Source organism: Euprymna scolopes, chromosome 37 (genome assembly GCF_053919585.1).
Source record: "Euprymna scolopes isolate OS-2025 chromosome 37, ASM5391958v1, whole genome shotgun sequence".
Taxonomy (NCBI): Eukaryota; Metazoa; Mollusca; class Cephalopoda; order Sepiida; family Sepiolidae; genus Euprymna; species Euprymna scolopes.
Window position 1 is genome coordinate 28,170,135 of NC_136518.1, and position 25,467 is coordinate 28,195,601.

General features: G+C 25.4%; 1 protein-coding gene across 2 annotated transcripts in view; it reads right to left on the reverse strand.

The window, feature by feature from the left end:
• The window catches only part of LOC145261111 (uncharacterized), a 550,838-nt gene extending 547,910 nt beyond the window's left edge, over nucleotides 1-2,928 (reverse strand). For both annotated transcript variants that reach the window (XM_080119336.1, XM_080119335.1), the window contains exon 1: nucleotides 2,787-2,928. In XM_080119336.1, coding sequence (XP_079975462.1) covers nucleotides 2,787-2,805 — 19 coding nt within the window. In that variant the 5' untranslated portion in view covers nucleotides 2,806-2,928. The remainder of the gene's footprint in view (nucleotides 1-2,786) is intronic.
• Between the last annotated feature and the right edge of the window lie 22,539 nt (nucleotides 2,929-25,467).

Sequence of the window (25,467 nt, forward strand, 5' to 3'; positions counted from 1 at the left end):
TATCAACAGTTATTTTATCATAAAATCTTACTACATAACAGGTGCCATTGTTTTTGTGATAACTTCTAAGAGTAAAAAATGCTCGTTCACAAAGCACTCAAAATGTCAGTGTTTTGTGCTGCCATGGTTAAAAGTTTATTATTGTTACCATTTTTATCATGTACGATCGCTAAATTAGGCATTTTTTACCATCATTTTGGACTTAAATATAATGTTGAGATTAATTAAGGGAAATTTTCTAAATCAATTCCAGGGAATCGCCAATTACATTAGAACATTCAGCAAAACCACAAAATAATTTAATTCAAAATCATTTTCATATAAATCAAATTTTATTTCCTAATATAGAAAATTATGTTAAACATTTTAGAAGAGGGGAGAGTAGCTACAGTATACGTTCGTAAGTTTTTTTCTTTCATCTAGTCAGATAATGCTCTTACTTCAACTGCTTTCATTTTTATATTTTTATGCCAGTATGAGTTGCCTCGTGCACCGACGTTATTTATTTTTCTAATCACTAAAATTTAGCGACTCCAGTCCATGAAATCGCACATGAAAGACAAGATTTGACCTTCGAACGAGGATAGTGTAGTATCTGTTCTGTCCTCGAAAGAAAATCCTCCCTGATTGAGGCTATCCAGGGAAAACTGCCCCTTCCCTTTTGAAGAGTTGGATTTTCCTCACATGTCTAAGTTTGACCTCATGTTTAAGCAAGTGAATATAGATAAGAACAAATGTTAAAAATAAAGTTGAATTCTTTATTATTTTACGAACAAAAAAAAGGGAGATAATTAAATTAATTTGTAACCAATGTTTGAATTTAATAAGGAAATAACTTAAACATTTAAATTATTTCTCAAAATGATATAATCGACATCTAATTGGTTTATGCGGAGAAACTAATATTAGAATGACTTTTTACATATGTATTCTTAAATATGTATTTTTACGTGCTTGGAAATCAATTTCAGATTACGCAGTTACCTCCCTTTATTATTATTATCATTATTATTATTATAGAAATTTACTTTTTACCAAACAGTTTATTAAATTGTTGATAAATATAATCAAATTATGTTTGTAGCATATTACAAAAATAGATTTGTTTAGCATTTAACAACCAAACTTTGGCCTTTTTACAAGGAACAAAATGTAGTAGCTGTTTTGATTTGGTCCTTCTAGACTGAGGCAATTTTTTTTGTTCCTTTATGGGGGGGGGCTGAATTTTCCTCGCATTAAAAACAGAACCCATACCTAAATTTGTCCTCGTGAGGAGGAGGTAAATAAATAAAAACAGTCTTTCTCTCCTTACTCGGGTGAAGGAAACAGAAAAATAATTCAATATATTTTACACTTATGTTTAAGATTCTAAATATGTGTTATGTTTAACGGACTTAAAACTTTGTTTATGGTTTTAAAAAACAGTTCGATTCAAATTCTGTAAACGTATCATGTTTACAATTTTTTACCGTTTTATTTTCCTATTTTTATGTTTGATTTTAGTAAATATTAATTTATTAAATTAAAAAATAATTCCTTGCATATTTTATCAAAGTTACACACATACACGAAAAGTATACACGATGTTGCTTAATAGTTTTATTATTACTACAAATATAACATGGGTTTATCTCTCACAAGTGTGCAATTCTGATTGCTTCGGAATTTCAATGTTTTCATTTAAATAAATCAGGATTATAAATTTTTAAAAATATTCACGTTTGCGTAGAAAAACACAAACTCGGGAAATGTTGAAAGATAACAAAAGAATTTTAACTTTTTAAGGATTTTTCATTACATAAACATAAATCATGTTTTCAACTCGAAATAAAAACAAAAATTAAAAATCGTAATTTTTCTGAGACCATTATCGCAATCATTCTATTCTTATCCTAAATTGAAGTTTCTTTCAAAAACAAATAATGCCAAAAACGGAAAAACGAAAACAGATTTGCTTGATAATTAGATTCCGACTTGTAAACGTTTTTAGCATTCAAATTTCTATTTTTCAAAGATGATCATTTCTACACGAATTCAAATTACATTGTAATTTAAGATTTAAGAAAAAAACATTTCGTAAAAATATTGAAATAAATCCTTTTAAGATAATTTAATATTTTGTTTTGCTAACTTTGATATAAAAAATAACTCTTAAATATACAGAATCTTAGATTTAAATTTGGGAAAGGTTATGCACAAAAATGAATAATTTTACTTTTTTTTATTATTTTTTGAATTGCAAATTTCTTTAAAAACTACACAACAAATAATCGTATAGACTACACGTAACAGAATTTAGGACGCTGAAAACGTACACAACCTAGATTTTGCTCAGCGAATTTGCAAACACGCCAACTATGTCGAAAGTCTGGTTTAAAAGACGGGGATCGATTTTACATTATAGGTAGTTCAAAACTAACCCCCGTCTTTATGGCCATACTCTCTGCCACACGTAACATAATTCTCGGGAAGAAAAAAGAAAGCGTCCTTTTTTGTAAACTTTACAGAAAAAGTCGACTCTACTTATAACCAAATATGATCTCTGATCTCTCCTGATTCAATTTCGATTGAAACTGAAAGAAAATGAACAAATTATACATTAATACGATCGCAAAACAAGCTAGGGGAGGGGAATGATTTCGTGTGTTTATAGTACAGAGAGGAACCGGGCACCTCGTGTCTGCCTATGTTTAAGTTGTTGTGGGTGTTGACCATGAAAGCATGTTTCGTCCTTGGAAAGATGGTTTTCGCTTAGTTGAGGACAAGAAAAATAGATGAAAATTTACCTTGAGGTGTCCCGCTCATGGCGAGTTCACTAGGTTGGACGATACGAATCTACTAAGGTATTAAAACACAATACTTTCGCTCCACTATCAGCATGTAAAGGCCGTGTCTAACGCCATGACACACCAATGGCGGATAAAAGGGGAAACATCTTTTAGTTCGGCACTTTAAAAAATGGGTTTTTCGTATTCAATCAGAATTTATTTTGCTTCTTATTTTTTTAAAGTTTGTTTAATCTCGTTTTTCCTGTAATTTATTTTTTTAATTATTATTTACTCTTTCTTTTGAAAAATAAACAATTTAAAATGTAATTTCTTGGTAAAATCCCATTTCAGTCACCTAAATTATTTAGTGTGAAATTTGGGCATTACTTTTTAATTTATTATTATTATTATTATTATTATTATTATTATTACTGCTACTACTACCTAAAACAAGGTTTTAATAGAATAAATAAATAAATAAATAAACATTACATTCAAATATTAAATTATAGCAAGTTTCTTGTACATGTGAAGAAACGCTGAAAAAAATTTTTCCCCGGCGAACAATCCAAGTACGATAAATTATTACAATAGGACAATTTATTTATTATTTAAGGAAAAAAATTTTTTTTTCTTTGGTTGAAAAGTTTTTATCCACAAAAAAATGATACAGTAATATTTTCGGTACTTCTGCAGAATTTGTAACGAACTGATTTTTTTTATCCAAAACTAATCAAGTTTTATTAGGTGTAGTTCGGCAAATGCAGTTTGTTTCGGTTCAAATTCTATAGAAGCGCCACGTTTTATTTACCTATAAGGGTTAGTCTTGTATAATGTCATAATGAGACCGCAGATACATGACAATAAAGCAGTGTTTGAAAATGTAATATTTTATTTAAAAGATGATTGGGGCTATTTTGAGCCTTGTGTTGCATTAGTGTAAGATTTGTGTAAAGTGCTGTAGTCAATGTAAGTAGTATGTACATATGTCTCCTGTTTGTCTTTTGAAAGTAGAAAAGTTTGTAAGTAGAACAATGTATGTGAGTTTATCAGCAGTAGTAGTTGTTGCTGCCATTAGTATGGGTAATGTTGGCGATGCTGATGATTGCGGTTTGCACTAACATGTGGGGCGGCGTTGTGGTGGATGCTGCTTGCTTAGCTGGTTTAATTTCGGTGATACTAATGATTGAAGTTCGTATGAGGGAGGGTACTATTTTCCCAATTCAAAGTCTAGTAGCATTTTTTTCTTGTTTTTGCTTGGGGTTCACCATTTATCAAGGCCATGGGTTAATGAGAGTTAGATAGATGGTGAGACAATGCTGATGATCAGTAATGATGAAACTTGGATAACGTTTAATCATATAAGAAAATGGCTACACAAGAACTTATTATATTAGACTTTAAAATGACCCTGTTTTTGCTGGAAAGCAATCCAACGATATTATATTCGACAGACGAACAGTTCTAGGAAAGAACTTGCTCATAAAGTGTTTATTAAGTTTTAAGCACAGATAGAGAATGAGGAAAATGTTGAGAGTTTTAGCTAAATGAGTATTTATTTTGAATGAAAACAAAATAAATGAGTATTTATTTTGAGTAAAAACAAAATAAATGAGTATTTATTTTGAATAAAATCAAAATAAATGAGTATTTATTTTGAATGAAAACACAATAAATGGGTATTTTTATTTATTTATTTTTTTATTATTACATTTTCACCCCAAACAAGGCACATTGCCACTTTGGTGTAGGGGGCTACTATCAGGGGCAGCAACTACTGGGGCACTATGTTGGGATTTGGGCAGCAAGATGTCGGTTCACGTTGCACTTGAACTTCTGCATGTCAGTACAGTTAGGGATGCAGGAACCTGGAATGGAATTCCAGAGTCTAGCGGTTCTGGGGAAGAAACTACTGGAGTAGAAAGATCTTTTACATCTAGGGATCTCTACTGTGTGGGGGTGGGATTTAGCTGCCTGTCGGGTTTGTCGGGGGTGTCTACGTCATGGGGGCACAAGTGTCTACAGTTCGTCAGAGCATTCACCATTAAAATACTTGTAGAACAGCCAGAGGGATGCAACATCTCGTCGATGGGACAGTGGCTAAAGCTTAGATGTCAGTTCAGGGTCTATCAGATTGGCGACTCTTTTTTTAACCTTGTCTAGGAGCGAGAGACTAGTAGCAGATGCACCAGCCCAAATGTGACAACAATACTCCATACATAGGCGAATGGTGGCCTTATAGAGGTACAGGATACTTTCAGGTGTCAGTAATTTTCTAGCACGTTAGAGAGAGCTTACCTTTTTCGCAGTGGCCCTGGCAATGTTTTCAATATAACTGTTCCAACTCATGTTTCCTGTGAACATTAGGCCAAGGAGTTTGAAAGATGTACTCTCAGACAGGGAGTCACTGGCCATTGCTATTGGTGGCATAGAAGGTTTCTTGTAATTATTGAAGGAAACCAGTTTAGTCTTGGTAGCATTGAATGTGACCATCCATTTATGTCCCCATTCAACTACAGATTGGAGGTCATCCTCTAGTGTTTTTGCCATTTCTTGAGATATGTGTTCATTTGTTTTCCTGTCATGCCTGTTATAGAGTGTAGTGTCATCAGCATATATACCCATCTCAGAGGCAGTTTTATCGGGGAGGTCATTAATAAATATTAGGAACAATAGAGGTCCAAGGATAGACCCGTGAGGAACTCCCGCATTTATATCACACTGTTTAGATGTACAACCGTCGAGGACAACCTGGATTTTCTCTTATCTAAGAAGGATTTAATTATGTTAAGTATTCTACCAGTGATACCGTATGATTTAATTTTCCTGAGGAGACCCTTGTGCCCTACCCTGTCAAAAGCCTTAGATATATCCAGAGCTACCGCTCTGCCCTCCCCCGTTTTGTCCAGTGAATGGTATATACGTTCAGAGATTACAGTGAGGATGTCAGCTGTGGAACAGGCTTGTCTAAATCCATATTGTTTGTCAGTCAGAAGTTTAGCATCTGTAAGGTGCCAGACTAGAGCATGGTTAATTATGGTCTCAAATATTTTGGCGAAAAGTGGCAGGAGGCTAGTGGGGCGATAATTTGATGGGTCAGTTTTTTCACCAGAATTCTTGAATACTGGTACAACAGAAGCAGTTTTCCAACAGCCCGGAAAGCATGATTCATTAAGGCATTTGGTGTAGAGTTTGGAGAGAACTGGAGCTACTTCGGCTGAGCAATTTTTCAATAGCACAGCTGGAATGAGATCAAGTCCACATACTTTTGAAGTGTCAAGGTTTTTTATGATAGCGTGTACTGTTTGAATCAAAACAAAATAAATGAATATTTATTTTGAATAAATACTCAGCTATTTTGTTTTTATCCAACATAAATACTGAGTTATTTTTTTAATTCGAAATAAATGAGTATTTATTTGGAATGAAAACAAAATAAATGAGTATTTATTTTGAATGAACACAAAATAAATGAGTATTTATTTTGTAATAAAACCAAATAAGTGATATCGAATAGAAACAAAATAAGTTAGTATTAATTTGGAATGAAAACAAAAAAACTGAGTATTTATTTTGAAAAAAAAATAAAATGAATGAGCATTTATTTTGAATTAAACAAAGAGTATTTATTTCAAATAAAAAAAATAACTCAGTATTTATGTTGGATAAAAACAAAATAGCTGAGTATTTATTTTGAATGAAAACAAATTCTCACTTATTTTGTTTTTATTCAAAATAGGTCCTCATTTATTTTTTGTCTTCAAAATAAATACTCAGTTATTTGGTTTTTATTCAAAATAAATAATCAGTTATTTGGTTTTTATTCAAAATAAATACTCATAAAGGAGTAGTTATTTCGAATGAAAACAAAATAAATGAGTATTTATTTTGAAAAAAATATAATAAATGAGTATTTATTTTGAATAAAAACAAAAAAATTAATATTTGTTTTAAATAAAAAACAAATCAATTAGTACTTATTTTGAATAAAATATAACAAATGAGTATTTATTTTTAATAAAAACAAAATAAATGAGTATTTATTTTTAATAAAAACAAAATAAATGAGTATTTACTTTGAATAAAAACAAAATAAATGAGTATTCATTTTGAACAAAAACAAAATAAATGAGTATTTATTTTGAATAAAAACCAAATAAATGAGTATCTATTTTTAATAAAACAAAATAAATGAGTATTTATTTTGAATAAAACAAAATAAAAGAGTATATATTTTGAATAAAATAAAATATACGAGTATTTATTTTGAATAAAAACAAAATAAATAAGCATTTATTTTGAATGAAAAATATAAATGAGTATTTCTTTTGAATGAAACCAAAATACATGAGCATTTATTTTGAATAAAAACAAAATAAATTAGTATTTATTTTTAATAAAAACAAAATAAATTACTATTTATTTTTAATAAAAACAAAATAAATTAGTATTTATTTTGAATAAAAACAACATAAATGAGTATTTATTTTGAATGAAAACAAAATAAATGAGTATTTATTTTGAATAAAAATTTTTTTTTTTTTTTTTTTACATAGGCATCACCACATTATCAAGGCCAAGAGGCCACTCAAGGATAAGGGTTAAAGAGTGTACAGTAGAAATTGGACATTATAGTAATCATTAGTAATGAAAATTTGGTAAAGTTGATAACTTATATGGAACGGCTCATCAAGAACTTATTTACGTTAGACTTGAACACAACCATATTGTAGTCAGCCGGAAAGCAGGAAAACGGAAGACAATTCCACAGGCGTGCAGTTCTAAGAAAAAAGCTTTGTTCATGGAATCTACATTTAGGTTAAGGCACAGATAAAGAGTGGGGAGAATTATTGATAGTGTTTACAGCTAGACGAGTGTTTCTTGTGAAAGTTTGGCGAGGGGGGACCATAGATTGAAGCTCATTCGAACACTTTCCATGAAAATAACGATACATCAGAGACAAACTCGCAACATCTCTTCTGTGAGATAAAGGTTGTAAGGAAGAGAAAAGGACATCTCCTACAAGGCTACGAAGTCTATTTTGAACTCTATCAAGGCAGGCCAAGTCCTTTCTAGCAGCTCCTGCCCAGATGTCGCAACAGTATTCCATCCTTGGACGTACCTGGCTCTTATATAGATAGAGAATAGCATCAGCAGTGAGATATCTACCGGATCGATAGAAAGATCCCACCATTTTTCTAGCGGCCTTGGCAACAGATTTGATGTACGTGTTCCATTTAAGATCAGGAGTAATGGTCAAGCCAAGAAGCTTGTCAAAACTTGAGGCCTCCTGAAGACGAGAGCCATTCATTTCAATTGATGTCAGATGTGGATCAGAATGTTGATGATGTAAAGAGAGAAGCTTGGTTTTAGATGCATTAAAAGTAACCAGCCATTCTTTACCCCATTGTACTACGTGCTCAAGATCAGAGGAGAGAGAATTGGAGAGAACTTGGTCGTTTACTGTCTTAGATGTGCTACCATAAATGGTAGTGTCGTCAGCATAGATGTCTACAAATGATGTAAGGATGTGATTTGGAAGATCATTAATGTAGATCAGGAAAAGAGTTGGGCCCAGGATGGATCCCTGAGGGACACCGGCATTAATACTGTGAGCTTCTGATTTTTGCCCCCCAACTACTACTCTTATGAACCTATTAGAAAGAAATGATTGAATAATTGAGAAGACATTTCCAACAATACCATAGTTAGAGATCTTATGAAGTAAACCTTTATGCCATACCCTATCAAAGGCCTTAGATATGTCAAGAGCAATTGCCCTAGAAAGGTTGCCTCCGTCGAGAGATTTGCTAATCCTATGAGATATAACTGTAAGCACATCTGCTGTAGATCTAGCAGAACGGAAACCATATTGAGTGTCACTAAGAAGGTTATTTTTGTTGAGATGGTTGATTACTTCTGTATTTAATACAGATTCCAGCAACTTACTCATGACGCACAGGAGACTTATTGGCCTGTACTGAGAGGGGGATGAGCGATCACCTGAATTCTTAAATACAGGGCATACTGATGAAATTTTCCAGGGAGATGGGAAACTATTCTCCTTAAGACAACGTTTAAACAGTTTTGTAAGTATGGGCGCTAGTTCAGGTTGAAGTTTTTTGAGTACTATAATTGGAATACCGTCAGGGCCAGTTGCTTTACTGGAATCAAGGTTTTTGATTAGCTTGGCAACATCACGTACAGATATACGTATATCACATAGCATGTTTTCTGATGCAGGAGGAAATATTGGGGGTTGGCAGCCTTGATCGCAAAGGGTAGAATTAGCTGCGAAGTTCTTGACAAAGAGTTTGGCTTTGTCTGATGCTGACGAGATTACCTCAGGTCCATTGATGATAGTTGGGATGGAGCACACGCTTCTGTTCAGGATTCTGTTTGCTATTTTCCAAAACTGGTGGGAACCAAGCCGCTGCTCAGCTACTTTGGACTTAACAGATAGAGCATACAACTCTCTTGCATTCTTTATTACTTTCTTACAATGATTGCTGGCAGTCCTGAAAGCGGCTTTAGTTTTCATACATCTATTACGTTGGAAACAGTGGAAAAAGTGATTTCTGTGCGCAATGGCAGCAGCACATTCTGGAGAGACCCATGGCTGGCTGTTAGGTTTTTGCTGAAACTTTTTTGAGGGTATGAAACGGTCAATACCTACAATTAACCATTCCGTCAGGTCTAATACTATAGAGGACACATCCTTTTTAAACATGGAATGCAGAGGTAGATCAGATATAAATGTACGGAAGCTATCCCAGTCAGCCTTAGTGTATCGATATACTGTACGATGGAGAGGTACGTCTGGGGACTTATTACATTTAATTTTTATCTTAATTGATACAACAGAGTGGTCGGAAGAGCCAAGAGGCGACAGAACAGAAACTGAACATAGTTCAGGGCAAGTTGTGAGAAAAAGGTCTAGTAGGCTCGCATACTGGCCGTCATTGTCGGGCACACGGGTGGGTTCCTGAACAATCTGAGTGAGGTCATAGGCAATGGAGAAATCATGACAGAACCTTCCCTCATCATCGGTCTTGTTAGAGTGGGTCAACCATTCGATGTGAACATTGAAGTCACCACATACGTGAATGTTAGCTGAAGGATAAGCAGATAAGACTTGGTCAATTTTCTTAGATATGCTTTGAAAGATAGTAACTCCGCTGTTATGGGGGCGATAGAGAGTAAATATAAATGCCGTAGTGTGAGCTAAAACAACCCGGAAGCACATATAGGGTAAGTTAGGATCTTCCCTGGAGATGTCCCTACCACATGGAAAGTTATCCCTAATATAAATAAATGAGTATTTATTTTGAATAAAAACAAAATAAATTAATATTAATTTGGAATGAAAAAAAATAAATGAGTATTTATTTTGAATAAAAACAAAATAACTGAGTATTTATTTTGAAGAAAGATAAAATGAATGATCATTTATTTTGAATAAAAAATAGTATTTATTTCGAATAAAAACAAAATAACTAAGTATTTATTTTGAATGAAAACACATTCTCACTGATTTTTCCTAAATTGCTGTAAATACCAACTAAAGACTTTTTGGTAAACCAAATTTTTCTCTTCGGTATTTAAAAAAAAAAAAAAATACCACAGTTAAACTAAAATCAAGGAAAGATTTTTTTTTTAAACTAAAGTTGTCACTGGATAACGGATATAAGACAGTAAAACGTCACAAAAAAAAAAAAATTTAAATGTAGTCCATACATTTTATTTTTTTAAATTGTGACTCGAGTTGAAAAACTTCTTTTTTTTCTATGGAAAGAGTTGTACTAAAGTTTGGCTGTTATTTATTAGGAAATGCCTAAAACGGAAAAGTAAATCGTATTTTGTGGTTTCAGCAAAAGCCTCAGTTCTTAGGCTGTGGTTGGATGAGCTTGACTCGCTAGCGAAGTGAGAAAATATTATTCGAGCAGCGATATTACTATTGAAAACAGGAACTATGAACAATTTTTTTTGTAACACAAGCCATTTTATATGGTACGGATATTGTGTTGCATGTAAAATTGTACAATTTTTCTTCATAACTGCAATACTGTTAGTGAAGGATACAAAAAAAAATGGAAGATTTATCTAGAATGTTAATGCAATTTTTGCAGATGCAACAAAAGGCGCAATCCGAGCTAGATGCACTTAGAGAGGAGAAATTATTGAAATGGCAAATGGAACAAGAAGAAAGGCAGAAGAAATTACAACTTGAACAAGAAGAAAGGCAGAAGAAATTACAATTTGAATATGAAGAAAGGCAAAATGAACGTTTTTCTAAAACATTGGCACTATTAAAGACTAATCGAGAAAATGTCGACAGTACTAATTTCTCGCATACAACTATATTTAATAGCATGGACACATTTAATTATGTGCCGGAGGAAGAAAAGACTTTTGAAGCATACTATACAAGATACGAGGATGTCTTTCAACTGGACTGCAAAAGTTGGCCAAATAGCCAGAAAGTGAGCCTTTTACTCAGGAAGTTGGGTGTAAGAGAACACAGCAAGTTTGTAGATTATATACTACCTAAAAAACACTACGAAATTAGATTTCATGGAAGCTGTAAAATTACTAAAAGAATTATTTAATCCGAATATATCTCTTTTTCATAAGAGATGGTTGTGTATGAATCTAAGGAAGATGGACAACCAAGATTATTTGACATATGCATTAGTTGTCAATAAAAACTGTGATAATTTAAAGCTAGCAGAACTAACAGTAGAAGATTTCAAATGCCTAATCTTCGCACAAGGGTTAGTCTCCACGAAAAATGCAGAAATACGCAGACGAGTGTTGTCTAAGCTGGAATCTGAGCAAGATTTAACACTTCAGAAATTAGCAGAGGATTGTGAAAGGGCCATTACACTAAAAAAGGAATAAAAAAAGATAGAAGAATCCGGAGTGGCATATGTAAGAAAGGTTAGAAAACCATACACACCAACCAAGAACTATACTAATAAAAGCAGTCAAAATGGAACAAGATATTCCAAATATAATAATTATAATTATAGTAAAGAATATAACAAGTCTCTTCCTAGATATAACTTTAAGAGATGCGCAGAAAGACATTGGGAATCAGATTGCCCTTATAAGAAGAAAAACTGCTACATTTGCAAGAAAGTCGGACACAAAAGCGATTGTTGCAGATATAAAGATTTAACCTGAAAGAGAGTACAGCAAACAAAATCAAATGAAAAATTAGACAAAAAACGGTGAAAATACATAAAAGTGGAAATATTTAAAACGCCAATAAAATTACAACTGGATTCAGGATCCGATATTTCTATAATAAACTTGAATACATGGAAAAAGTTAGGTAAACCAATCATGATGAAAACAAGTAAATCAGCTCTGACGGTAACTGGTGGTGAGATAAAATTTGAAGGAGAAGTCATCCTTCCGATAAAATTGAAAGGGATTACGAAGAAATTAAAAATGTTCGTACTGAAAAATAGCAAAAACCTGTTTGGAATAGATTTAATTGAGAAATTTGGACTCTGGGATAAGCCAATTAATACATTCTGTAAAAAAATAGAATGTACTACTCCAACAACAGAAAATATAAAAGAGGACTTAAAAAAATTATTCCCTGATGTATTTATGACTAAATTAGGTCGTTGCAATAAATTTAAAGCCTCGTTTGAACTTAAAAGAAAACACCAGTCAAATTTTTAGAAAAAAACGAAACGTTCCGTTCACTGGGTTGGAAAAGATTAATAAAGAATTAGACGGAATGGGACAGACAGGAATACTATCAAAAATAGAACATAGGGACTGGGCAGCCCCCACTGTATATGTAAAGAAAAAGAATGATGAAATCAGAGTGTGCGCAGACTTTTCGACAGGTCCACAAAATATATATAAAAGGCACCTGAACCAAATAAAAAAACGCCACATTCAAGATGGTGATTATACAAAAGCAGTCGAAGAGGAGGAAACCATGAACATCATATACGAATCCTTTAATTTGGAACCGCCTCAATATACACCTGAACCCCGAAGATCAGGTAGAAAAAGAAAGTTTAATGAACCATTAATGTTAAATCCCAAGAGAAAAAAATATTGAAATCTGTGCGACTTCAAATCTTGGGAGGAGGGTGTTGTGGTGGCACACATTCATTTGCATATGTGGATAGTAATTACACATAAATAGGAAGACTCAGTTAGTCTGAGTGTGTGTTCACCAGAAGCCACAGAGAGCCGCCGAGAGCAGATATGTTTCTCCAGCAAAGACTCTCTTATTTGACACCATTATGTAAATATCCTATATATATACCTTTTCCTAATACACTTCTTATTTGATCTACCTTTGTTTGTTGAGTCGTCATTTGTATTGCTTTCTACGTTACTTGTTTCAACCTGCAAACTTAACATTTATTTTGATCAAAACAAGATAAATGAGTATTTATTTTGAATTAGCAATAAATAAATGCGTATTTATTTTGGAGAAAATAATATAAATTTTGACTAAAATACAATAAATGAGTATTTATTTTGATTAAAAACAAAATAAATGAGTATTTATTTTGAATAAAACACGATAAATGAGTATTTATTTTGAATACAAACTGAATAATTAAGGTTCTATTTTGAATAAAACAAATTAACGAGTACTTATTTCGAATAAAAACAAAAGAAATGAGTATTTATTTTGAATATAACAAAATAAATGAGTATTTCTTTTGAATACAAACTGAATAATTAAAGTGCTATTTTGAATAAAACAAATTAATGAGTACTTATTTTGAATAAAAACAAAAGAAATGACTATTTATTTGGTAATAAGAAAAAAATGAATGAGTAATTATTTTGAATGAAAACAAAACAAATGAGTATTTATTTTGGTCAAAACAAGATAAATGAGTATTTATTTTGAATATAAAAAGTAATGGGGTATTTATTTTGGAGAAAATAAAATAGATGAGTATTTTGAATAAAAAATAAATAAATGATTATCAATTTTAAATAAAACAAATAAATTAGTATTTATTTTGAATGAAACCAAAATAAACGAGTATTTATTTTGTAATAAAAACAAGATAAATGAGTATTTATTTTGAATAACAACAAAATCAATTAGTATTTATCTTGAATAAAATATAACAAATGAGTATTTATTTTCAAGAAAAACAAAATAAATGAGTTTTATTTGAGTAAAAACAAAAAAATTGACTATTTATTTTGAATAAAACAAAATACATGAGTAGCTATTTTGAATAAAACAAAATAAATTAGTATTCATTTTGAATAAAAATTAAATAAATGAGTATTTATTTTGGAGAAAAAAATGAGTATTTATTTTGGAGAAAACAAAACATTAGAGTATATATTTTCAATAAAATAAAATAAATGAGTATTATTTGGAATAAAAAGAAAATAAATGAGTATTTATTTTGATTAAAACAAGATAAATGAGTATTTATTTTGAATAAACATTAAATAAATAAATATTTATTTGGGAGAAAATAAAATAAATGAGTATTTATTTTGAATAAAAACAAAATAAATGAGTATGTATTTTGACTAAAATAAAATACATCAGTATTTTTTAATAAAAATATATTAGTATTCATTTTGAATGAAAAAATTTATGGGTATTTATTTTTATTGAAACCAAAATAAATGAGTATTTATTTTGAATAAAATATAATAAATGAGTATTTGTTTTGAATAAAAATTAAATAAATGAGTATTTTTTTAGAGAAAATAAAATAAATGAGTAATTATTTTGAATAAAAACAAAACAAATGAGTATTTATTTTCAATATAACAAAATAAATGAGTATTTCTTTTGAATACAAACTGAATAATTAAGGTGCTATTTTGAATAAAAAAATTAATGAGTACTTATTTTGAATAAAAACAAAAGAAATGACTATTTATTTTGTAATAAGAACAAAATAAATGAGTAATTATTTTGAATGAAAACAAAACAAATGAGTATTTATTTTGGTCAAAACAAGATCAATGAGTATTTATTTTGAATATAAAAAGTAATGGGGTATTTATTTTGGAGAAAATAAAATAGATGAGTATTTTGAATAAAAAATAAATAAATGATTATCAATTTTTAATAAAACAAATAAATTAGTATTTATTTTGATTGAAACCAAAATAAGTGAGTATTTATTTTGAATAAAAACAAGATAAATGAGTATTTATTTTGAATAACAACAAAATCAATTAGTATTTATCTTGAATAACATATAACAAATGAGTATTTATTTTCAAGAAAAACAAAATAAATGAGTTTTATTTGAGTAAAAACAAAAAAAATGACTATTTATTTTGAATAAAAACAAAATAAATGAGTAGCTATTTTGAATGAAACAAAATAAATTAGTATTTATTTTGAATAAAAATTAAATAAATGAGTATTTATTTTCAAGAAAAAAAATAAATGAGTATTTATTTTGAATAAAACAAAATAATAGAGTATATATTTTGAATAAAATAAAATAAATGAGTATTATTTGGAATAAAAACAAAATAAATGAGTATTTATTTTGATTAAAACAAGATAAATTAGTATTTATTTTGAATAAAAATTAAATAAATAAGTATTTATTTTGGAGAAAATAAAATCAATGCGTATTTATTTTGAATAAAAACAAAATAAATGAGTACTTATTTGACTAAAATAAAATACATTGGTATATTTTAATAAAAATATATTAGTATTTATTTTGAATAAAAAAATTTATGAGTATTTATTTTTGTTGAGACCAAAATAAATAAGTATTTATTTTGAATAAAATATAATAAATGAGTATTTATTTTGAATAAAAATTAAATGAATGAGTATTTTTTTTTAGAAAATAAAATAAATTAGTACTTATTTTGAATACAAAGAAAATAAATGAGTATTTATTTTGAATAAAAACAAAATAAATGAGTACTTATTTTGAATAAAAACAAAATAAATGAGTACTTATTTGGAATAAAATAATATAAATGAGTATTTTTTAATAAAAATATATTAGTATTCATTTTGAATAAAAAATAAATGAGTATTTATTTTATTGAAACTAAAATAAATGAGTATTTATTTTGCATGAAACCAAAATAAATGTGTATTTATTTTAAATAAAATAAGATAAATGAGTATTCATTTTGAATGAAAATAAAATAAATGTGTATTTATTTTGAATAAAAATAAAATAAATGAGTATTTATTTTAAATGAAAACAAAATAAATTAGCATTTATTTTGAAGAAAAACAAAATAAATTAGCAGTTTTTTTAACAAAAATAAAATAAATGACTATTTTTTTGATTGAAACCAAAATAAAATAAAGTAGTATTTATTTGGAATGAGAAAAAAATAAATGAGTATTTATTTTGAATAAAATATAATAAATGAGTATGCATTTTGAATAAAAGCGATCACGGTGTTGTTTTAACGCTGTTTTTTTATATCGCAATTTCTTAAAACGTCACTAGCAAAAATTCAAAAAGCAGTCACATTTTTGTTTTAACAGTTAATTAAAAAAAAGATACATAAATAAATAAACAAGTCTTTTGGAGCGCTGATATTGTTAAAGCTAAAACTCTTTTCAAATCAGTTTGCACTCTGGAGACGAAGCATGTTCAAGATAAGTGTATTTTAATTTTTATGTTTAATTTCAAATAATATAAACTGCATTGTATTTCAGTACTTAATTTATATTTTTATTGCCTGATTGTTTTATTTAATTATAGCGTTTTCTCGTCATAAATGTTTATTATATCTACAAAGTTGATCTTAAGAATAGCATACTCAAACATTTTAGTTTTCTTTTTTTTATGCACGCCTGTGGAATTATCTTCAGTTTTCCTGCTTTCCAGCCGTCTATAATATGGTTGTCTTCAAGTCAACGTGAACAAATTGAATAAATAATAAAATTTTAATTTGAATAAAATCAAAATAAATGAGTATTTACTTTGAATAAAAGCAAAATCAATATTTATTTTTAATAAAACAAAATAAATGAGCATTTATTATGAATGAAAACAAAATGAAAGAGTATTTATTTTGAATAAAACAAAATAAAAGAGTATATATTTTGATAAAAATAAAATAAATGAGTATTTATTTTGAATAAAAAAAATAAATGAGTATATATTTTTATCAAAACAAGATAAATGAGTATTTATTTTGAATAAACAATAAATATATGCGTATTTATTTTGGAGAAAATAAAACAAATTTTGATTAAAATAAAATAAATGAGTTTTATTTTGAATACAACAAGATAAAGGAGTATTTATAAAACATAAATGAGCATTTATTTTGAATAAAAACAAAAGAAATGAGTATTTATTTTGAATAAAAACAATGAATGAGTATTTACTTTGAATGAAAACAAAACAAATGAGTATTTATTTTGAATAAAAACAATGAATGAGTATTTATTTTGAATAAAAAAAAAAATAATGAGTATTTATTTTGATCAAAACAAGATATATGAGTATTAATTTTGAATATAAAAAGTAATGGGGTATTTATTTTGGAGAAAATAAAATAAATGAGTATTTATTTTGAATGCAAACTAAATAGATGAGTATCTATTTTGAATAAAAAAAATAAATGTGTATTTATTTTGAATTAAAACAAAAGAAATGAGTATTTATTTTGAATAAACACAAAATAAATGAGTATTTATTTTGAATAACAAAAAAATTAATTAGTATTAATCTTCAATAAAATATAACAAATCAGTATTAATTTTCAAGAAAAACAAAATAAATGAGTTTTACTTTGAGTAAAAACAAAATAAATGACTATTTATTTTGAATAAAAACAAAATACATGAGTAGCTATGTTAAATAAAACAAAATAAATGAGTATTTATTTTGAATAAAAAAAATAAATGAATATATATTTTTATCAAAACAAGATAAATGAGTATTTATTTTGAATAAACAATAAATATATGCGTATTTATTTTGGAGAAAATAAAACAAATTTTGATTAAAATAAAATAAATGAGTTTTATTTGGAATACAACAAGAAAAAGGAGTATTTATAAAACATAAATGAGCATTTATTTTGAATAAAAACAAAAGAAATGAGTATTTATTTTGAATAAAAACAATGAATGAGTATTTATTTTGAATGAAAACAAAACAAATGAGTATTTATTTTGAATAAAAACAATGAATGAGTATTTATTTTGAATAAAAACAAAACCAATGAGTATTTATTTTGATCAAAACAAGATATATGAGTATTAATTTTGAATATAAAAAGTAATGGGGTATTTATTTTGGAGAAAATAAAATAAATGAGTATTTATTTTGAATGCAAACTAAATAGATGAGTATCTATTTTGAATAAAAAAAATAAATGTGTATTTATTTTGAATTAAAACAAAAGAAATGAGTATTTATTTTGAATAAACACAAAATAAATGAGTATTTATTTTGAATAGCAAAAAAATTAATTAGTATTAATCTTCAATAAAATATAACAAATCAGTATTAATTTTCAAGAAAAACAAAATAAATGAGTTTTACTTTGAGTAAAAACAAAATAAATGACTATTTATTTTGAATAAAAACAAAATACATGAGTAGCTATGTTAAATAAAACAAAATAAATGAGTATTTATTTTGATCAAAACAAGATAAATTAGTATTTATTTTGAATAAACAAGAAATACATGCGTATTTATTTTGGAGAAAACAAAATAAATTTTCACTAAAATAAAAGAAATGAGTATTTATTTTGAATACAACAAGATAAAGGAGTATTTATTTTTAATATAAAAAAATGGAGAATTTATTTTGGAGAAAATATAATAAATAAGTATTTATTTTGAATACAAACTAAATAAATGAGTATCTATTTTGAATAAAAAAAATAAATGAGCATTTATTTTGAATAAAAACAAAAGAAATGAGTATTTATTTTGAATAAAAACAAAACAAATGAGTATTTATTTTGATCAAAACAAGATAAATGAATATTTATTTTGAATATAAAAAATAATAGGGTATTTATTTTGGAGAAAATAAAATAAATGAATACTTATTTTGAGTAAAAACAAGATAAATTAGTATTTATTTTGAATAAACAATAAATACATGCGTATTTATTTTGAATAAAAACAAAATAAATGAGTAGCTATTTTAAATAAAACCAAGTAAATGAGTATTTATTTTGAATAAAAACAAAACAAATGAGTATTTATTTTGAATAAAAACAAAACAAATGAGTATTTATTTTGAATAAAAACAAAACAAATGAGTATTTATTTTGAATAAAAACAATGAATGAGTATTTATTTTGAATAAAAACAAAACAAATGAGTATTTATTTTGATCAAAACAAGATAAATTAGTATTTATTTTGAATATAAAAAATGATGGGGTATTTGTTTTGGAGAAAATAAAATAAATGAGTATTCATTTTGAGTAAAAACAAGATAAATGAGTATTTATTTTGAATAAACAATAAATACATGCGTATTTATTTTGGATAAAAACAAAATAAATGAGTAGCTTTTTTAAATAAAACCAAATAAATGAGTATTTATTTTGAATAAAAACAAAATAAATGAGTATTTATTTTGAGTAAAAACAAGATAAATTAGTATTTATTTTGAATAAACAATAAATACATGCGTATTTATTTTGGAGAATATAAAATAAATAAGTATTTATTTCAAATAAAATAAAATTAATGTGTATTTATTTTGAATAAAAAATGAATGAGTATTTATTTTGAATAAAACAAAATAATTTTGAATAAACAAATAAATGTGTATGTAGTTTTAATAAAACAACATAAATGAGTATTTATTTTGAATAACAAAAAATAAATGAGTATTTTTTTGAATAAAATAAAAACAATGAGTATTTATTTTGAACAAAAACAAAATAAATGAGTATCTATATTGAATGAAAATTAAAATAATGAGTATTTATTTTGAATAAAGACAAGAAAGTGAGTATTTATTTGGAATAAAAAAAATACATGCGTATTTATTTTGGATAAAATAAATGAGTATTTATTTTGATTAAAAAAATGAGTGTTACATGATAAGGGCTGTCCCCTTTTCATGTAAGTATAAAAATGGAGAATTTAGTTTAAAATGAAAATGAAATAGCATAGGCGGAATTTGAACCTCGTAATCTAGTTTAGAAATAGATTACGTGTGAGAATTTAAAAATGTAAAACAAACATTTGTTTAGAATATAGATAAATATTTTAAGGAAAGAATGTGAACTCTTAAGTTTGTTATGAAATTTTAAATTGAAAGAATGCAGCTTATGAGATAATGTTTTTAACATATTGAATATAGGTTAAAATTCCTTTTGTAGAAATAGGAAAAGGTTTGGACACGTATGTCCAGGACACGTGGAAGAATGCACATGTTTTAACATGTGTATGACGTCACGGAAAATAGAAAGTTCGAGGGATAGAGAAAAACTTGAGAGTTAGACAGTCAGTGAGAAAACTCAGGGACAGTCAGACGTCTGGAAGCGGGACGTCACTTCAAGAAAAAATGTGAAACTTTGAATTCTTGATGATGGAATCACGGCCATGTGAAGAATAAACCATCAAGTGTTTTTTGTAAAGCTCGTCTTGTGTCTTATGATTCTTAAAAATGGTAAAGTCCAATTGTATTATATATTTGTGTTATATGTCTTTACATACACGTCTCAACATACTCATGTCCTCACTCAAAGAGCCTTCTCCTTCTCTTCCATTCTACACAACAAAGAAGGAACATTTAAAATATAAGAATCCCTCCTAACAGGAACTATCTCTCTAAGTTTCTCGTATACAACTTCTAAGCATCTCTCTCTGAGTCTTAAAACATCCCTCTCACTAAGATACAACATCATATGTAATAAGACAAGAACTCTCTCTAAGACTCTCTCAATGAAACGAATATGCAACACATGCGTATTTATTTTGAATAAAAACAAAATAAATGAGTAGCTATTTTAAATAAAACCAAATAAATGAATATTTATTTTGAATAAAAACAAAATAAATGAGTATTTATTTTGATCAAAACAAGATAAATTAATATTTATTTTGAATAAACAATAAATACATGCGTATTTATTTTGGAGAAAATAAAATAAATAAGTATTTATTTCAAATAAAATAAAATTAATGTGTATTTATTTTGAATAAAAAAATGAATGAGTATTTATTTTGAATAAAAACAAAATAATTTTGAATAAACAAATAAATGAGTATGTAGTTTTAATAAAACAACATAAATGAGTATTTATTTTGAATAACAAAAAATAAATGAGTATCTATTGTGAATAAAATAAAAACAATGAGTATTTATTTTGAACAAAAACAAAATAAATGAGTATCTATATTGAATGAAAATTAAAATAATGAGTATTCATTTTGAATAAAAACAAAAAAGTGAGTATTTATTTGGAATAAACAATAAATACATGCATATTTATTTTGGATAAAATAAATGAGCATTTATTTTGATTAAAAAAAATTAATTAGTATTTTGTTTGATTAAAAAAGATAAATGAGTTTTTTTTATATAAAAAATAATGGGGTATTTATTTTGGAGAATATAAAATAAAGTAGTATTTATTTTGAATACAAACTAAATAAAGGAGTATCTATTTTGAATTAAAAAAAATGAATGTGTATTTATTTTGAATGAAAACAACAGAAATGAGAATTTATTTTGAATAAAACAAAATAAATGAGTATTTATTTTGAATAACACAAAATTAATTAGTATTTATCTTGAATAAAATATAACAAATGAGTATTCATTTTCAAGAAAAACAAAATAAATGAGTTTTACTTTGAGTAAAAACAAAATAAATGAGTAGCTATTTTAAATAAAACAAAATAAATTAGTATTTATTATGAACGAAAACAAAATAAATTAGTATTTAAGAAATACTCATTTATTTTGTTTTTATTCAAAATAAATACGAATTATTCTGGTGGCGTTCAAAATAAATACTCATTTATTTTGTTTTCATTCATAATAAACAAAAAATGAGTATTAATTTTGAAAAAAATAAAATCAATGAGTATTTATTTTGATTAAAACAGGATAAATGTGTATTTTGGAGAAAATAAATGAGTATTTATTTTAAATAACAGAAAATAAATGTGTATTTATTTTGAATAAAAACAAAATAATAACACAATAAAACAAAATAAATGAGTATTTATTTGGCATAAAAACAAAATAAATTAGTATTTATTTGGCATAAAAACAAAATAAATGAGTATTTATTTTGAATAAAAACAAAATAAATGAGTATTAATTTTGAATAAAATAAAATAAATTAGTATTTTTAAATAAAAATATATTAGTATTTATTTTGAATAAAACAAAATATATGAGTATTTATTTTGAATAAAAACAAAATAAATGAGTTTTTTTAAGGAAAGCGAAATAAATGAGTATTTGTTTTAAATAAAACAAGATAAATGAGTATTTTGGATAACATAAAGGAATATTTATTTTAGAAAAAATTAAACAAATTAGTATTTATTTTTAATAAAACTATATAAATGAGTATTTATTAAAAAAAAAAGAAAATAAATGAGTATTTATTTTTAATAAAAACAAAATAAATAAGTATTAGTTTTGAATAAAAACAAAATAAATTCATATTCATTATGAATAAAACAAAATAAATGAGTATTTATTTTGATTGAACCTAAATAAATGAATATTTATTTTGAATGAAACAAAAATAAATGTGCATTTATTTTGAATAAAAGAGTATATAATTAGAATAAAATAAAATACATGAGTATTCTTTAAATAGAAATATATTAGTATTCATTTTGAGTAAAAACAAAATAAATGAGTATTTATTTTGAATAAGATAAAACAAATGAGTATTTATTAAATAAAATATATTAGTATTCATTTCGGAAAAAAAATAAATGAGTATTTATTTTGAATGGAACCAAAATAAATGAGTATTTATTTTGATTAAAACACGATAAATTAGTATTTATGTTTAATTAAAACTAAATGAGCATTTGTTTTGGAGAAAATAAAATAAATGAGTATTTATTTTGAATAAAACAAAATAAATGAATATTTATTTGAAATAAAAACAAAATGAATGAGTTTTTTTAAGGAAAACATAATAAATGAGTATTTGTTTTGAATGAAACCAAAATAAATGAGTACTTTTTAATAAAAAATAAATTAGTATTTACTTTGAATAAAATATAATTAATGAGTATTTATTTTGAATAAAAACAAAATAAATGGATATTTATATAAAAAAAATATTAATATATTGGTTCGAGAAAATATAAGCATTCTTTTAACAAAAAGAAAAAATGAAACTATATTTTTAATAGAAACAAAATAAATAAGTATTTAGTTTTTAAATAAAAATATATTAGTTTTGATTTTCAATACAACAAAATAAATGAGTATTTATTTTTAATAAAAAAATAAATGAGTATTTATTATGAATGAAAACAAAATAAATTCGTTTTTAAGAAATACTCATTTATTTTGTTTTTATTAAAAATAAATATTCATTTATTTTATTTTATTGAAAATATATACTCTTTTATTTTTTTTTATTCCAAATACATGCAATTTATTTTGGTTCCATTCAAAACAAATACTCATTGTTTTTATTCATAATAAAATAAATTAAAAACTAAATATAAAAGCCTATCCATTTTAAATAAAACAACAGAAATGAGTATTTATTTTGAATAAAGAATAAATAAATAAGTATGTATTTTTAATAAAACAACATTAATGAGTATTTATTTTGAATAACAAAAAATAAATGAGTATTTATTTTGAATAAAATAAAAACAATGACTATTTACTTTGAACAAAAACAAAATAAATGAGTATTTTGAATGAAAATAAAATAAGTGAGTATTTATTTTGAAGAAAAACAAAATAAGTCAGTATTTATTTTGAAGAAAAACAAAGTAAATGAGCATTTATTTTAAAAAGAATAAATGAGTATTTTGAATAAAAAAATAAATGAGAATTTATTCAATGAAAACAAAATTAATGAGTATTTTTTATAAAAACAAAATCATCAGTATTTATTTTGAATAAAATATAATCAATGAGGATGTATTTTGAAGAAAAACAAAACAAATGAGTTTTTATTTAGAATAAAAACAAAATAAATAAAAAATAAATTAGTATTTATTTTGAATAAAACAAAATAAATGCGTATTTATTTTGAATTAATGCAAAATAAGTGAGCATTTATTTTGAATGAAAATAAAATAAATGAGGATTTATTTTGAATGAAAAAATAAATGAGTATTTATTTTGAAGAAAACAAACTAAATTAGCATTTATTTTGTAGAAAAACAAAATAAATGAACATTTTAACAAAAACAGAATAAATGAGTATTCATTTTGAAAAAAAATCAATGAGTATTTATTTTGAATAAAATATAAAAAAATAAGTATTTATTTTGAACAAAAACAAAGTGAATGGGTATTTATTTTGAATAAAAACAAAACAAATGAGTATTTATTTTGAATAAAATAAAATAAATGAGTATTTAGTTTGAAGAAAAACAAAATAAATGGGTATTGGTTTTGAATAAAATAAATTTAAATGAGTAATTCAAAATAAATACTCATTTATTTTATTTTAGTCAAAACATATACTAATTTATTTTGTTTTATTCAAAATCAATACTCATCTATTTTGTTTTCATTCATAATAAATACTCATTTATTTTGTTTTTTTAATAGATACTCATTTATTTCGTTAAAAAACAAAATAAATGAGTATTTATTTTGAATAAAATATAATAAATGAGCATTTGGAATAAAAACAAAAAAATGAGTATATATTTTGAATAAAAACTGAAAATAAAAAATAATTCAGTATTTATTTTGATGAAAAAATAAAAAATAACTTATTATTTATTTTGAATAAAATATAACAAATGAGTATTCATTTTGATTAAAAACAAAATACATGAGTATTTACTTTGAATAAAAACAAAATCGATGAGTATTTATTGTGTAAAAAATAAAATAACTTTTGAATAAAATATATGAAATGAGTATTTATTTTAAATAAAACAAAATGAATGAGTATTCACATTGAATAAAAACAACATAAATGAGTATTAATACTTATTTTATTGTTAAAAATACTCATTTATTTTATTTCATTAAAAAATACTCATTTATTTTGTTTTTATTCAAAATAAATGAGTATTTATTTTGAATAAAACTAAAAAAAATACAAAAGTAATTTGGTATTTATTTTGAGTAAAAAGAAAAAACAAAAAAATATAATTTAGTATTTATCTTGACTAAAATATTTTAAATTAGTATTTATTTTGAATAAAGCAAAATGAATGAGTATTTATTTTGAATAAAAACAAAATAAATGAGCATTTACTTTGAATAAAAACAAAATAAATGAGTATTTATTTTTAATAAAAACAAAATAAATGCGTATTTGCTTTGAATAAAAACAAAATAAATGGGTATTAAATACTAATTCGGTATTAAAAAATACTCATTTATTTCATTTTATTAAAAGAATACTGATTACCTTGTTTTTATTAAAATAAATGAGTATTTTAAATGAAAATAAAATAAATGAGACTTTATTTGACTGAAAACAAAATTAATGCGTATTTTGTTTATAAAAACAAAATAATGATTATTTAAAAAAAAAACAAAATCATCAGTACTTATTTTGATTAA